This window comes from Cannabis sativa, unplaced genomic scaffold (assembly GCF_029168945.1).
Source record: "Cannabis sativa cultivar Pink pepper isolate KNU-18-1 unplaced genomic scaffold, ASM2916894v1 Contig1, whole genome shotgun sequence".
Lineage (NCBI taxonomy): Eukaryota > Viridiplantae > Streptophyta > Magnoliopsida > Rosales > Cannabaceae > Cannabis > Cannabis sativa.
The window spans coordinates 2,666,262-2,684,752 of NW_026870037.1; the positions used below are offsets into that span (position 1 = coordinate 2,666,262).

General features: G+C 29.1%; 1 protein-coding gene across 1 annotated transcript; it reads left to right on the forward strand.

The window, feature by feature from the left end:
- The first annotated feature begins 17,337 nt into the window (after positions 1-17,337).
- On the forward strand, positions 17,338-18,246 carry LOC115720750 (uncharacterized). The gene has a single exon (XM_030649924.2). It carries the CDS (start codon positions 17,388-17,390, stop codon positions 18,039-18,041), a length of 654 nt encoding a protein of 217 aa, XP_030505784.2. The 5' UTR covers positions 17,338-17,387; the 3' UTR covers positions 18,042-18,246.
- The last annotated feature ends 245 nt before the right edge of the window (positions 18,247-18,491 follow it).

Sequence of the window (18,491 nt, forward strand, 5' to 3'; positions counted from 1 at the left end):
CCTATGTCTGATAAATCTAGGAAACTTTATTCACATAGTCATGTTTACTTTCCAATGTGTTGGCGGCACAATAAACAGGATCAAGTATGTGAAAAGGGTTTCAGATGAATTTATACATTATGTACATATAATCATGAAATAAATCATGTGAACCATGCAACATTAAATGTTATTTCTGATCTATATTAATAAGTAAATCTGATTATATTGAAATGAGTTTTATTTAGGGCATAAAACCCAACAGTAATATGTTTGTGTGAATCAAAATAATGAATGATTATGTATGGTGTGTCGTGCAAGTGAAATTAGCTTATGTGTTACGTATTTTTTTACGTAAGTTTCTGTATGAGTTTAGAGATTCATACTTGAATGTATTTTGAGTGTATAATTGTATTAATGAATGTTTAGGATCTTGTTCTCAACAAAGAAATTCATTGAGGTGCTCGGGGTAGAAAGTGTGGTCTTAGCAACTAAGGTAAGAAGAGTGGGTATTTGTGCACAGGGTGTACGTTTATGCATACAACTCGGGTTGGTTTGCTATTTAATTTGATTATGTGTTGTGATGATTTTCTTACATAATTAGCATCGTTAGCATGAGAATAGTGTTAGGGTCTTACTGCTTGTCTGAGCATAACACTTGCAGGTTATAACTTTATCATGGGTGAGTACAACTTATGGTAAATGATTGCCCTGTTGGATGCCAAGTGTGAGAATAACACAAGGCAGGGCATGTTACCTCATGTCTAATCAACATGAGTGTATAGTTGATTATCGTATGTGAGTATAATTTGCGGTATGAGACTTGATTTATGCATGTGAGAACAACATGCATTGTGAATATATTTTATGGAATGTGAATTATTGTTGATTAATATTAAGAGTAAATCATCTATATAGAGGATCTTTGATCACAATAAGATTATAACAATGGTTAAATGAGATAGCATATCTATATCGTGGAACATATAATATGCTCTATATAAGTCTGAGAGTGCAATTCTAAGTTCTAAGAGTGGATTCAACGAGGAATTAATAAGTAGGAATTTACTTAGTAAATTCGGTTCACTTATTGGAAGCTCAGCATATAGATCCATGGTCCCCATTCTAGTTGAGACTATACTGCTTGTAAGACTCAATAATTTATTTGTAATAAATCAATTATAATTCTAAAGTTAGACTATGTCTAATTTGTGAATTTTCACTAAGCAAGGGTGAAATTGTAAAGAAAAGAGATTCTAGGTTTATTTATTAATTAAGAGACTCTACATGTCTAATTAATAATTAAATTAAATGACAATATTATTTAATAATCTATTTTAGTTATTAAATAATTAGTTTTGGCATTTAAAAGGTTAGAATTGGAAAATTAGCGTTTTTGAGAAAATAGGAATAAAAATTGTGAAAACTGCAAAATTCAAGTGAGGCCCAGTAATACCTGTGGCCGGCCACTTAAGCAAATATTTCCAGTTGATATTTTCATTATTTTAATGCCAAATAATTGCTAACCTAAACCTAGTAGTTGCCTATAAATAGAAAGTGATGACTCAGTTCAAAATAACATTTTTCTCAGAAAATCAAAGATTGCCTTTTCAGAAAAACTGAACCTTCCACTTCTCTCTCTATAGCCGACCCTATACCTCTCTCTTTTCCTCTTCTCAATTTCGAAACCTTAGTGATAGAGTAGTGCCCACACACAGCAAGTGGTACCTCAATCATAGATTGGAAGACTGTGAAGGATCACACACAAAGAGGACATTCGGGCTCAGATCTTGATAATACTCTGCGACAGAAAGGATACAAGGGTTAGAGATCTGAGTGGAAGGAGACATTATTCCGCTGCCATCAATGTAAGGTTTTCTTAACTTTATATGTGTTTAATTATCGTTTTAGAAAGTTCATATTTAGGGTGTTAAACAACATACTTGTGAGTAGATCTAAGATCCTGGTAAAATAAATTCCAACAAGATCATCAATGACTTTACCACTACAGAAACTAATTTGTCTAGTTCTAATAGGGATGAGTCAATGAAAGAAAGAAGAAAAGGGAATGAAACGAAGAAGAGAAATGATCGTCAAGACAAGGACAAGGACAAAGAAAAGAACAAGGACAACAACAACAACAACAACGAAAACGAGGGTTGTGAAAAGGAAAAAGAGAGTGCAAGACCGGAAAAGAAGCAAAGGATTGGAAAGAAAACATCTAGTGTTTGGGATCATTATACTATGTTGCCAGATTGTGATCCCATGAAGCCAAGGGCTACTTGCAATTATTGTGGTACCGATTATGCGACAGATTCAAAGTTGAATGGGACTAGCACATTATGGGCACATGTGGAGAGAAAATGTAAAAAATGTCCTTTTAATGACTGGGTTGAGAAAAATAAAAGACAACAATCTACTACAGATAGATTTATCAAAAAGAGAACAACAACTTGCAATGATGAAGAAGTTGCTTTAAGTGGGTTGCCATTAAGATTTAATCAAAACCTTGTTCGGAAAGGAATAGCTGAATATATAATCATGGATGAGCTACCTTTTCGACACATTGGTGGAAAAGGATTTCAAAAGCTTATCAGACTTTTCTTTGATGATTTCCAGTTCCCATCAAGGTTCACTGTGGCGAGGGATATTTATCAATTGTTTTTGGATTGAAAGAAAGAATTGAAGGCAATTTTGGCACAACATAGAGTATCGTTGACAACCGATTGTTGGACAACAATCCAAAATATTTCTTATTTGTGCTTGACTGCACATTGGGTTGATGATAATTAGAAAATACAAAAAAGGATTATCAACTTCATCCAGGTTCCGAGCCATAAAGGGGAGCTTGTGGGGAAAGAGTTGATAAATTGTCTTAATGAGTGGGGTATCTCCAAAGTATTTGTAGTGACAGTTGACAATGCTTCTTCAAATGATGTTGCACTAAGAAAATTGAAGGGGCACTTGTTGGAAAAGGACAATACAGTTCCATTAAATGGTGAAATGTTTCATATGAGGTGTTCAGCTCATACCTTGAATCTCATAGTAAGTGATGGTTTGAAAGAGTTAAATGAAGCAATTTCAAGTATTCGAAATGCGGTGAGATATGTGAGGTCATCTCCAGTTAGACTGAAAAGGTTTAAAGAAAGTTGTACAGATGCAAACATTGAATCAAAAGCCTTGTTATGCTTGGATGTAGTTACTAGATGGAACTCCACCTACATGATGTTAGAAGCGGCTATAAAATTCAAGAAGGCTTTTGACAATTTAGAAGGAGATGCGAATTACACAAGGTACTTTGATGAAGAAAGAATGACTGATCCGCCAAGCAATCTAGACTGGGAAAAAGCAGAAATATTTGTCAACTTTTTGAAAAGATTCTATGATCTGAGGTATAAATTAGAGGTTGTGAATCGAGATTTCAGATTTGTGTACAATCCCAAGTGAGGCTGACAAAATGATAAAGATGGTCACCAATACATTGGCACAGTTATATGCATTTTATAAGCAACAACAAACAACTCAGCCATTTGAAGCTCAACAATCACAAGCTCCACCATCTCAATCTCAGTCTCAAGTATCTCAACCATCTAAGCCTACTATTAGTGCAAGTACGGAATCATTTCTTCTTGGGCAGCTACAACTTTGTGATGACGTTGAAGAATGTGATCTCAAATACTACTTGAATGATCGTCATGAGAAGCTTGATCCTGCATTTGATATTCTTCAATGGTGGAAACAAAATTGATTCAAATATCCAATTGTTGCTCGTATGGCAAAAGAAGTCTTGGTTGTTCAGATGTCTACAGTAGCATCTGAATCAACTTTTTCTACAGGTGGAAGAATCCTAGATGCATTTAGGAGTTCTTTATCTCCAAGGATGGTGGAAGTTTTGATTTGTTCTAAGAACTGGTATACTTGTGAGTATGAGGAACCTATTGTACTTCGTCAATACATAGACGAAATTGAAGGTTTAGAGACACGTGAACAAGTTATTCCAGGTAACATATTGTTCAACCATTATATATTAATTGTTAATTGAAATTATTTTGTATATGTTAGATTTTATGTTAATGAAATCTTTATCAGGTGATGGATCATGTATTACTATTAATGAGAATCTTGACAATGCCTCTGGAAGTGGAAGTGGGACAGAGAAAATCAACTAAAATCTCAAGGTAATTAATGAAAAATTGATTTTTTTTCACTTTGAAGCTTTATTTCTCTCAATAGTACTTTCATAAATCATTTCTTTAATTGTGTATTCTTGTTTTTTGTAAGTGTAGGTGGTGTTCAGGGACCATGGTTGCTTTGCTTGTTGGATTGGACTCTATTTTCTATCTATTGCTTTAATGTATTTCATTTGTTTGGTTGTGGAATAATATATATAATGCGGACTGATATTTGATTTGTGTTTTAGACTTTAGACTTTTAACTAGATATTTTGGATATATGGTTGCACTTATAATATGTAGAATCATGTGTTTACAATTGGTCTTTGAACAAATAATTTGTACGGTTGTAGCATTTTTTTAAAGAAAGTGTCTATATGGTTGCAATAGCTTTAGATTTAAGAATAATGGGTTTATAGAATAAATTGGACTTTATTTTTTGCAAAAAAAAAATCGGTTTTGGCGGTTTGAACCGATCAAACCGCTATTCAATTTGGTCAGTTTTAGAATAGTTTTTAAATTGGTCAGTCAGTTTTGGATTGAACCAATCCAGACCAAAAAATCGAAAGTTGGATTTTTATGAGGGAAAAAACCGACTAAACTGACCAATGCTCCCATACTGGAGATGAAAGTTCAAACGAGAGAGAGAGAGAGAGGTGCAAAATTGTGTATTACAATATTTTGTAATTTTTTATCATAACATAGTATACAAGTAAAATGGAGAAAGTATAAATTATATAAAAAAAAATTAAAATGACATTATAAATGCAATGCTTGGCTAAATTTTGGTATTTCATGTAAAAACAAAAAAGAAAACCTCTAAAAGAAAGCTCAATGATTGGTCTCTACGATATAATAATTATCAAGAGGCTGCAAAATGCACACATTTTTCATGACTTATTAATACATCAAAAGCCTATATAATATTGTTTTTATTTTAGTCAAATTGTGGGTCGTAAGCATTACTTTGTAGAGACAATCAAAGGGTTTTCTTAGCATAAATAATATTAATAATGAAGATTTATCCCATTAGACATGAGACCGATCTCATCCTCATCATAAATTATGTTCATATACCAATGTCAAATTTATTATTTTATATGTATGAATTTGACCAAGTCAACATCAATTCAATTATTAGCACTAAAATATGATGTGTGTGTTTCTTTTTTCCTCATTATACAATTTGTCACATGCCCAAATGTAGTATTAGCCGACATAAGAGGTAAATATATAATAGTTATAATCGGAAAAAAAAGGGAGAAAACATTATGCAGTAACATTCAAGAATGTGGAACTTTAGGCCACTCAGTGTAGAACTGCATTTGATTATAGTATATTGGTGATTTTATTTTTAATTTAGTATAATTCTTTTTTATTAGTTAAGATTATTATTCGTTACTCACAAGTTTAATTTTGTTAAAGTGGCACCTATACAGTTATTTTAGATTAAATAAACAACTGATATGTAAAATAGTTCTAACTTTAGAAATAAAGTTAGTAAATTAATGTTCATTTTTTAAAAAAATTATTAAAATAGTAAAATATAATAAATTATTAACTAATAAAAATAATAAAAGTACATTTAAAATATATTATTTTATTAAAAAATATATATAATAATTAAATTAAGTTATATCATTTTTTTAATATTGTATAATAATATATTCTAACAAAAATAAATAAATATATTAGATCATTAAATATATACAACGGTATTATATACTGTATCATTAAAAATTAATATACTGTTGTAATAAAATTATATACCACAAAGAAATAATAATAATACTAAATTAATACTCAAATATATATATTATACTAATAAAATTATATATATTACTATTAAAATATATACATACCAACTATATAATATCTTTATATATAATAAAATAGAAACTAAATATCATCTTAAATAAATAATATACTATATACAATAAAAATCATATACCCTATTACAAAATATATATACTAACAATAAAAATAAAACAAAATAATATAATATTATTAAAAAAATTATATATACTAAATAGTAACAAAATTATATACAACCATAAAATAATTACATCATACTTACAAAATTATATATCACTTTTATACATAATAAAAAAAAAACTAAACATACATATGATAAAAATAATATACTATACAATAAAACTTATATACCATATATATGACAAAAAAATATATACCTTACAATAGAAATATATATAATTAAAAAAAATAAAAATATAAAATATATAGCATGCTAATAAAATTATATGTCACGTCAATAAAAGTACAATAGAAAATAGAACTTAAATATTATTTTAAAAAGAATAATATACCGTATAACAAAAATATATATATATTATTTACCAAAATATATGCACCAACAATATAAAAAAATATATATTACTAATATATATGTATACTATACTAAATCACAATTAAAATATATATACCATGAATCAAATTTATATACTGCTATTGTATATTATTAAATAGTAACTAATTGAATATAATTTAAAATAAATAATATATCATACAATTAAAATATATTAAAATAATAATTAAATATATGTAGCATGTCAATAAAATTATATACCGACATTAAAATACTTGTATTATGTTAACAAAATTATATATCATTATACTGTAAAACAAAAATATATTATACAACAAAATTTATATAGTAACAACTCATAAAAAATTAAAAAATCGACATAACTTTAAAATAAAAAAGATTTTAACAAAATTAATATAGATATACTATACACTTTAAATAATTTTTTTCTAATAATAAATATAAATAATAAATAATATAAAAACATTATTTTTTATTTACATATTTTAAAATGAAAATATTTAGTTGTATAGTATAATTTCTCTCAAATAAATATGTGTGGGTGGATATTGAAACTGTGTGTAACACGTGTTGGGTAGTTAATTAAAATAAAACAAAAACTTTCAATAGTTTCATCGCAAAAGTCCGGCATGTCAATCAAACTAGAAATTAAGACAAAGATTTATCAAATAAATAGTATGGACTAGTATGATTGAATTCCAACAAAGTGGTGGATTGAATATAAACAATTTTCCTTTATGAAGGGAGGATTGATCATTAATATATAGGCTAATTAGTAGTTTTCTTCCGGTAATTTTAACATGTATTATATCATGCCTTTCGAACTTTTTTGGCCGTTAAAAATTCCCCATAAACTATTAAGATTGTTAGATTTAAGGACTTTTATCTAATTTTAGTAAAAAAAATTCTAACACGAATGAAAGTTCAGAGTGCATGATTTAATACATATCAAAATTTAAAAGAAATGATTTGGTAGATATCAAAGTCTGAGGAGCATGGTTTAGTACATAAACAATCACTGAAACAATAAAATTGAATGAAATTAGACAAAAGTCTTTAAATTTAACAATCTCAATAGTTCAGAGAGAATTTTTAACGACAAAAAAAATTCAAGAGGCATAATTTAGTATATGTCAAAGTTCGGAAGGAAAAATTACTAATTAGCCTAATATATATGAATAGAATGGCCAGAAAATTAAGAGGGGTGGAGCTCGGCTCGACCTGACATAACTATATAACTTTCTCTTTGTTGTTTATTATATACTTCAAAAAATTTACATTATGCTTTCCATGCCATTTTGAGCTCTCATCACTATCAATAGTTACTAGTTAGATTTGACTAGTTAGTGTTCATACATTAATTACCTAAAAATATTCAAGGGGCAACTAAAAATACATTTTCTCGGACTACCTTGGCCACACGCTATAGAAATGAGGCAAGACTTAGTTACATCTCTTTGTGGAGAGAGATAGACAAACTACTTGAGTTTGAACAAGACTAAGTAGACAACATGGGGTTTGGCCACTTAAGAGGAAGGAATAAGAACCCACACAATTGATGCATTAATTCAATAGCTTTATGGAAGTGTAGAATTCATTCGAATTCTTGTATGTTAAATTGAGGATATATATTGATGGTAGAAAAATGTTAAAATTTTTAACAATATTTTAGAAGATTAGCTGAACCATGTTAAGATTGATAAATATATTGCTGTAATAATGTTATATTAATGCTAGGATGATTGTACATTTTTAAAATTAAGTTCACTACATTATGTATGTGGGAAAGGGGAGCCACAACCTTAGGAGGGGCAAGCCGTGTACGTGGACGTCTTATGCATTTGGGACGTGTGAACTAAGTTATGCATGCATTCTTGCTGCTTGTTGGTTCTATGATTTTTTTTTGAATGCAAAATGAAATTTTATTAATTTGCTAAATCAGTCAAAAGACAAGATTACAATTCAGTAGGAACATCATTCCTACTGAAAACTCGATCTAAAAAAGAATATGATGTTCTAGCAAAACTGTGTGCAGTCATATTAGCAGATCGTTTAATGAAAAACAAAAAAATTATTTAAAATAGATAGAAGTTGTCGACAGTCCATCACCACTCTCCCAAGAGGCGAAACCATGGTAATGTCACTACAAGAAATGTCACTTTTGCCCCAGCACATTTTTGTGCTGGCAAAAGTTAGTATTGCGCTAGTAAAATAAAATTTATTTGTGATGTGTTGGCAAAAGGGGTTGGCAAATCAATGTTGGTATTAGAACTTTTGCCAGCATAAAATGAAAAGCGCTGGCAAAAATGACTTTTCCCAGCGCGTAAATGTGCTGGTAAAAGTTAGATTCTAGCCACTGCAAATGTACGCTGGTAAAACTTTGACTTTTTTGCCAGTGCAGTTTGTGAAATGCGCTGGTAAAAGTTACTTTTACCAGCGCAGTAGCGAACTGTGCTGGTAAAAGTGTTACTTTGAATAGCTTGGACAATTGAGAGACAATTGGACTCGAGTTCAACATTATGCCATTCATGATCCTTGATCCAACTTCACGCCTCTTTAATGTCTAAAGCTTCAGCCATGTCTGGTGCCATTGTTCCCCTGTGATAGACTGTTTTGGCCTCCACCAAATACGGGTTGTGATCCCTTGCCACCAACCCGAAACCATATGATGAACTGTGGTCAAAAGTTGCTGCATCAATTGAGATTTTGAGTACACTCTCAATAGGCTTAACCCAAGAAATCGCCATTAATAACCTGCCACCAAAGAACCAAAAGAAGAAAAAAATAGAGCACTGAAAACAGGGGCTACCAAATCACTATAAACCAATACGAACTTTGCATGTCAAAAGACAAGACACCATGACTTACAATTTATACTTTTAGTGAATTTTACTCTTAATTGAAGATCAAAGCAACACAAATAGACTAATAAACCAAAATCAAATCTGAAGCAAACCCCATATCCAGACCCTTTTTCTTCAACATCAAATTTCATAGATAGCACCAGAAGAAGGAGAGAACTCCACAGAAAATCGAAGACAAATACTAATCTCAGTACCCTAATGAATCAGTTCAAACACACCCAAAAACCCTAGAATCTCTGCATATTCAAATATGAGGTTTGACGACGTTCATGACGCTCTTAATCAGAATTTGGGCAGTGAGTGAAGTAAGTATATATAGTACCTGAAGTAATTGTGTTAAGCAGCCAATGATTGAAATGGAATTCCTACTCTCCTCCGCTCTCCGATCAGAATGAGGTTGATGATATTTCTAGGGTTTACAGAGAGAATGTGCGCTCGCACCGCTTATAATTAAACATCAGATTCAATTGCAATGTTTATGGGATTACGACTTTTCTTGAGCAGCTGGTGGGCCCCAAAAGGAATAAAAATTCGAAACCCCAAACCCTAGAGAGAGAGAGAATCGCAGTCACAATGCTACTTTTGTTATTGTTGGTTCTATGATTAGTCTAGATATTTATTACTACTACAAAATAGGTCATTACCGTCGATCTACAAAGACCGTTGTTAAATTTCAGTGGGTATTTTTTCGTTTCTTTTTAACCGAAGCACGAAAATTGAAGGAAGAAGTTATCCCGTCGATTCACAATTGTCATTTAAACCATCTATACATATAAAGGATGAGTATGAGGTAGTGACGTGGCGGTCTAAAATCCCTCCAAAACTATTTATTTTTCTCTTTAATTCTCCCAATTTTTAATATTTTATTAAAGCATAAACTTACAAATTAATATTTTACTATTATTTTAATAAATTTTCTATAAAAATATTTATCTGAAATTAATTATTTTTTTAAAAAATACATAATAATAAATTAAATAATTAATCAATTATTTATATACATGTATTCATAACTATATATATGTATAAAGTTTTTTTATACTTAGCAGAATATAAGAAAAATAATTTTTTATAGAAAAAATTTATTATGAATTGAACAAAAAAAAAAAAACAGGTGTGAGATTATGTAGAAGAAGAAACAAGTGTGAGATTATGAATCAAATTTTTTTATAATGCATTATTTTTATATTCCAATCATTTAAACTTGATGTCAGCATTGTAGTTATTGATATTCTCAAATTTCTACACTTAACACTCAATTTATCGTTCTGTAATTAGTTGATCAATAAAGTGTCACATGTGGCCAAACTAATAATTCTTTTAGAAAAAATAATTTTTTTTAAAAAAATAATTTAAATAAATTCATATTATTAAAAACAACATTATATACATATTAAATGAAATAAAAATTAATTTTTCTATCTTCTTCCAACCATATTATCTTTACAGATTAACAATAATTTTTTTGTAAAGAGATTAACAATAAACTTTGAGTCTCGATTCAAATGTTATTTTTCAATTATATTTTCATATATTCAAAATTCTCATTCCATAAACTTTCTACTAATGTTATTCAATCAATGAAACGAAAAGGCAAACTTTAATTCGTGTATGAAAAATCAAACTTTCAATCCCAATAATCAATAGAAACAACATCAAATTTCAAGTTCTCAAAATCTATAAAAATAAATAAATAAAAATAGACCTCATAAACACAAACTCAAACATTAGAACCTCAGTAAAACACTAAAACTCAAACATTAAAAACCACTACTACGAAAAAGAGTTTTTGCTTCAGTTTTAAAGTGACACATAAATAATTTGTGTTGGCTGAGGTAACCGACGTAATAACCGTAGACGGAAATAGTCATATTTTTTGCTTCATTTTAAAACCGTCGCAAAATGTTTTTTTTTACTTCGGTTATGAACCGAAGTAAAAAGAGAAATTTTTTGCTTCGATTCATAACTAAAGCAAATAGTAGTGCACGCACGCTAATTAGTTTTTTTCTTCGTTTATGAACCGAAGCAAACGAACATTTTTTTAAAAAAAAAAAGAAATCTGAACCAATATCGCACCATCATGGCTACTATTGAAACTACCTTAAATGCAGGAACAGTGGTGGTCACTCTGTTACCCAATTTCAACATGTCTCTCAGAGATAATCGACTGACTAATGCTTTTAAAGTAGAAGTACAGACAGTAAAAGTGGATCAAGACCCAACTTCTCTTGGCGCACCACACTCCATTATCAGTTGGCATATCGGTTTCAGGATCATGCTCTTGATCTTAATATCCCTAAAACACAAGATGCTTTACTCATCTCCGTCAATTCTAAACAAGTACTGACCTACACATATGTCCCAAAGCAAATAACCACTGAAGAACTCACAAAGCTCTTACCCAAATCATGAGTCACCTACTATGAAAAACTTTGTTCTAAGTCTTTCAGTTACTTGTACATCTTGGCCACACCTATATTGTAAAATTATTTGTCTCAAGTTCTTATTTATTTCTTCTCTTATTACTCTTAAAAATATTTATTAATTATCGATTTTTAAAAAATAGGTAAATAATAAATAATATATTTTTTCCTCTCAATATCTTTATATATTAAAAGTACCTATCTAACGGCATTTCTTGGTTTAACAGAATATACCTTAAAAATAAAAGAATATTCTGTTAAATTTAACGATGTTTATACGTTTGATCTCCCGTTAACAAATAAACCCAATAATTAAACCAAAAAATTAAACAATCTTTTTTTTAAATTAAAAAAAATATCTTAACCACATATCTCTCTAACAAGCCGTACATCCCAAATTTTAATATATTTTTTCTTATTTTTTTTAAACAAAACATTCCTGTTGTGTTTGGCCATGCTAAAGTTGTTATGACCATATCTTAATTAATTTAATTATTGGCAAAAACACATGGCATGGGATGCCCTTAATTATTTCCCAAATAATCAACCATTAATCCACTTGATCAATATCAATCACTACATCTATTTATTTTTTATTATAATATAAATTTAAATTCTCACAATAAATTAAATCACGTGTAGTGTTATAAATTAATAATGATAATAATATATTATCTATATCCTTTTCATTAAAATTTAAAAATAAACCCAATAATTAAACTCAAAAAATATCTATCTCTTCTTTACTATCGACTAAATCATAACATACATAACTTATGGCTTATCAGACACTGTTTCACATCTCATTCCATTGGCAGTGAACAATTCTCCATTGAGTGTGGCAGTGAACAATTCTCCATTGAGTGTGTGTGATATATATCAGGTATATATCTCCTCTATTTATTAGAATTATATTTATTCAAATGTTTTGTTTATAATAGTATTATATATCCTCAATATATAACAAATAAAAGGAAATTAATGAATTATATTTGTCAATTAATTTGATAAGCAACTTTCAGGTAGAACAGAGCCAAAAGATTTTTTAATTACATTGGCACAAAAGGATTGTGCTAATTTGTTTCCAAAAGTTTGAATTATTACGACTAATCACCAACAATTTGAAATTAGAGGTATGTTCTATTTGAATTAATTTATTTATTCATTGGGCTTATATATTTGTGTATTTTTTTTTTTTGTGTATTTGTGTATTTATGCGATTTTTTTTTTTTTGATGAATTACTCTTTTTAAAAATAAATATGTTTATATAAATTTAATTTTAAACTCTATATAAAATAATACTTTTTTTTTCTAGAAACATAAAGCTACAAACTAATTTTATTAACAATCATCAATATAAAATTTAAACTCTATATTAAAAAATACCCTTTTTTCTCTAGAAACATAAAGCTACAAACTAATTACCCTTTTTTCTCTAGAAACATAAAGCTATATTAAATTTTATATAAATTTAATTTTAAACTCTATATAAAATAATACTTTTTTTTTCTAGAAACATAAAGCTACAAACTAATTTTATTAACAATCATCAATATAAAATTTAAACTCTATATTAAAAAATACCCTTTTTTCTCTAGAAACATAAAGCTACATTAACAATCATCAATATAAATATTCAAGTATGAATAAATCAGAACAATTCAAAATCAGAACAAATAAATATTCAAGTATTTCAATAAATTCACAAACAAATAAATCAGAATAATTTAAAATCTCAAATCAAGAAAATTAAAAGTTTAGATTTATAATCGTTACAAATATGAAAAACTTAAATGATCTATCTACCATTGTTGTTGTCGTTGCTTAGTTACTGAATTCTTAAACAAAAACCACTAGAACTTATATAAAACTAATTTTTACGTGGCTCGTCACGTAACTCTCATCTAGTATATATATATATATATTGTTTTAAGGAAAACTATGTTTTAAATTATTATTTATCATGGTTATATTATAACCAAATTGTTTATATATAATTAACAAAAGAAAACAAAATATTGCCACAAAAATCAAAGAAAACAAAATATCCCTTTTATCATCTATTAAAATCCTTAAATCAATTAACAAAGTATATCTATTCTATATAAAGTGTGCCTATATAACTAAAATTCTTGGTTTATGAGAAATTTATGGGTGACTTTTTATTTTTATTTAATAAAATAATAAAATATTATTTATATATAATAAAATAATAATAAAACCAATCTCATTAATATTTGAACTGATATTTAAGATTCTGATGTTTGTTTTCTTTAATCTTATACTTTTAACTGAATTTAAATGTCTCAAGTAAATCTATTCTATATAAAGTGTGCCTATATAACTGAAATTCTTGGTTTATGAGAAATTCATGGGTGACTTTTTATTTTTATTTAATAAAATAATAAAATATTATTTATATATAATAAAATAATAATAAAACAAATCTCATTAATATTTAAATTGATATTTGAACTGATATTAAATATTCGATAATCACAACCCATTTAAAAAGAAAACAACCGCATATCTCTCTACTTGACTACATAAATTTGGTCAGCTCAAGAGAGTTTCGGATCTCTCCCTCACTTTTAATTAATTATTCGTATAATTGCAGGTTTTGAATTCGATACTGAGACATTCACTCTCTCCCTTTGCATATTTTTTTGGGAATTTTTAGCGGTGAGTTTTTTATAAGATGATGTTTCAGGTTGACATTATTTGTGGAAATCAATTAAGAATTTGTAAATGTACATTTTTTTTCCTTTAAGGAGTCAATTGAGGGTGTTGATTTTTTTTATTATTATTATTATTGTCCCTATGTCTCTTTTATTTGTCGTTTACATTTAGAGTTTTCATTGATTGATACAAAGATGAATTATTTACCTTTTCATATGCTTTTATTGTAGAGACTTTTAAATTCAATTTCTCTTAGATTAATTGGATACTGTTTATTTTTATAGAATATTGATCAAATTAAGCCTTAAAAATAACCTTAACTATTAAGTAGCTTTTGTTGATACTGCCCTTTTCTGGTGTGTTTTATGGTTCTTCTTTTACTTACTAAGTTCTTTGAATTAATATTTGTTTTTCTAATTTGAAAACATCTTATTAGCTCCAAAAGACTATTTTTATTCTCTTGACAGCTTGTTGCAAGCACTCCAGTACCATGGATAGGTGTTGTTATGTGTACATATCCCTATGATCCAACAGTGGCTTTGGGGTATCTGTCTCTTCCTGAATAGCGCAATTGTGATGGATGTTAGTTGTGGATTCGGCATACTAAGGTGAGATGGCTGACCTAGCTATGCTTTGAGTATTTATCATTAGATGTGTTTGTGTGTATATATGGGTTCTTCCTATTAGAAAATTTTCACCTTTCCTCCAGTGCTTTAGTGCTTATTTTATGCATAATGCAATAGTTTAGTTTTTACTTCGGGCATGAGAACCCAATTTTTATTATGTCTTTCGATATTTCAGCTAACTTAAGAGCCATAATGCGAGAGTAATTAAGGATAGAAGGTTCTTTATAAGGAGATTGTTTGTGTAATTTTTTTGGTATGTTGTTTGACCTATGCGTGTGTATCCTTCCTATTGCTCATTTTATTTTCTGGTAACAAGACATATGCATAAATATAACTGTTAAACATGTAATACAAAACTATAGGACTCTAAGGTGGGGGTCAAGAACATTTTAGTGATGACTTTCTGTTTGAGTAAGCCAATTAAAGATCTATGTGTTGTTCCAGTAGGTTTCTCATGGTGCTACAATTTACAATATGAAGAACTATGGAAAGTCATTATCCACTAGAAAGAGCGCAGAGAAGTCTGCAAGTTCTGATGCAATTTTGGTAAGTTGCCACTTACTTGCACTATTCGAGTTCTTCCTGAGGTATTTCTTTTTTACTATGATTTTCATTGAAGAGTTATTGATTTTCCCTGTGGTGATTGGTCTGATTTTTTATAAATAATTTTTGTTAAAATAAAAAATGCATAGTTGATACAATTTTATATTTGAGTTATAGATTGGTCCGATTAGTCCGATTTTTAATTTTGAACCCAATTGAGCCGATTTTTTTATTCTGAACCCATTTGAGAATCTTCAAGCTAAAAAAGACTTTTTTTTTTTCTTTTTTTGTTTTTCTTCAGGATTTGGAGCTTGATAAACTAAGTATTAGGCACTCTTGTGATTAACTTAAAGCTTATTTGGAGTGTTGGTGTTATATTGTACATTCCTCTTTGGTGTTCCACCATTCTGGGGAGGTATATTTGTTTTTTTTTGTTTTTTTTTTTTTTCAGAACTGAAGTTTGTTTTTGTTCAACTTGTTCTTGTTCTAGGATATAAGAAGTTTGGAGTTACATATTTTCAGCTGTGTTAAGAATTAAGATTAGTCTGCCCAAATTAATGAATTATATTGCAGAGGTGTAGTTTTAAATTAATAAAATAATTTTACCTACCTTTCATAAGTAGATTTTTTAATTAAATTAATTATTTACACCATGTCTTATCATCTTAAATGAAAATAAATAACTATTTGTAGGAATACTGCCATTTTGTCGACATTGTCATATACAATTTATTCACAAAAAAATGGACAATCCAATTATATGCGGACTCAGCTAGAATGAAAAGTGCAAAACACAAACATTACACTGTTGTCTCTGTCGAAGCAAAGGAAGATTAAAATCCACCCATTAAGAGTATCTTTATTTTTCTTATCTACAACTTTTAGGCATATGTTATCTTCAATTATCAACAATTTAGAAATTAATTTTTAATTTTCTTTTTTATTTTACACACATTTAAGCTGTGTTTGCTTTAGTATTTGAGCATTAATTTTTCGTTTATTTTTGAATTATCTTAAGAACATATTAAAGTTAAATTATCAAGCATTCTTAAATACTAATATATTGCATTCAGTATTTGCTTTTGATTGTCAACATTATAAATTATATTATTTAGATTTACATAATAATAATCACTTAATAACTAATAATATTTTTTCAATTAGTAATTGTATCACTTTTAAATAAAGTAGATTATACCTAACATAAAATTTAGTATACGTGCCTCGCACGTGATTTTTTACTAGTATACTATAAAGTCACAAATTTCTCTCTATATGTATTGATAAAATTCTCCATATAATTTATAATGTCATTGACTTTAAAATAAAAAAATATATATATAAATATAAAATAAAAGTCGTCCCTAACATAATGTGGTCCTTATGTATATTATACATAATCGTGGAATCTTCGTCCTCCGATTCCTCACGGAAGACATGATCATATATACATCAGATTTAAGTCCAAGGAGTGGTTAAGAGAGTTGGTTAATTAATATATATATATAGAAACACAACACATGTAAATTAATTACACAGCCAAACGCAAGAGATACGTTCAACGAGCCGGCATGGCTGACCACCGACCACTCAAAACTGGTTAATTAACGTAGACTTTATGAAAGTCAATTCCATTCAAAATCATTTGTATATGTATGTTATCCTCTTTACTCTTCTTTCAATCAATATTGAATCATATACCTTTACTCGTTCTTATTACCAACATATCTCTCTCTTTCTCTTTCTCTCTCTCATGGGCAATATTATCATATCTCCAGGCTGCTTCAACCCAAACCCTAACTCAGCAGTGATACTAATATTCTGGGAAGGCACTAAGAGAATTCTCAAAGGAAAGAAACACATAGCAGGTGAGATCATGTTCGAGTTCCCTGACAGAATTGTCTGCCATGCCGATTCATTCTTCATAGGTCACCCAGTTCCGGCCTTAGGCATCCAAGACCCGCTCCTATGTGGCCAAACATACTTTGTTCTTCCCATAGACAGCTTTTCCAATGGTGTACTCTCGGCCTCTTCCCTCGCCGCCTTCGGCTCCTCACTGAGCCCCAATAACAAGGCCACAAGTCCCATTAATTTTGGCGGTAATACCTCCCCGTTCGAGTACTTAAAGGGCTCAAATGGAAGGGCTTTGATCAAGGTTTCACCAGAGTTCTTAACCAAATTGGTTATGAGAGGTAAGGAAGAGGGTTCGGGTTGTGATAGTCAATGCAATAATGGTAGATTTCTTTGCAACACTCCGGAGCTTCAAAAGCACTATGATCAGCTAGTGGGATCAAAAGAACAATTATGGTCGCCTAAGCTTGAGACCATCTCTGAGCATAAGATTAGGTTTTCACCATGTAGATTTATAGGGTTAGAATGGAAAGTAAAAGAGAAGGAAACGTTATGATAGCGTATATATTTATTAATTTGTATCCTTATTTGTTGTTCATTAAGAACTTAATTTCATTTATGGTTTTTGTCTCTAATGAAATGTTAGACACACCATATTATATAGATAGATATATACTACGTTATAATTGTCAGTTAATTAATTTTGTCGAATTTTGTACATATATAGTAGACTAAATTGTTAGGAGTACATATGTAGTATAAACATTAATCATACTTTGACGTAAATTTGTCTTTATTTTTCTTCCTTTGACCCCTCTGATCTCTTCCAATATTTATGATGTGCGTGTAAAATTCTGTACACATGGAGGGTTTTTGATTAAAAAGATTAGAAAGGACAATGAATAATTTTACAAGTATGTTGGTTCGTGAGGCTGCTCGGCTTGGGCATGGATAGAACCACTCATAATTTTATGATCAGAATTGCAATTAAAAATATTGTAATGAT

Excerpts from the sequence above, each read along its gene's own strand:
- LOC115720750 (XM_030649924.2), top strand. The coding sequence starts at position 17,388 with ATGGGCAATATTATCATATCTCCAGGCTGCTTCAACCCAAACCCTAAC.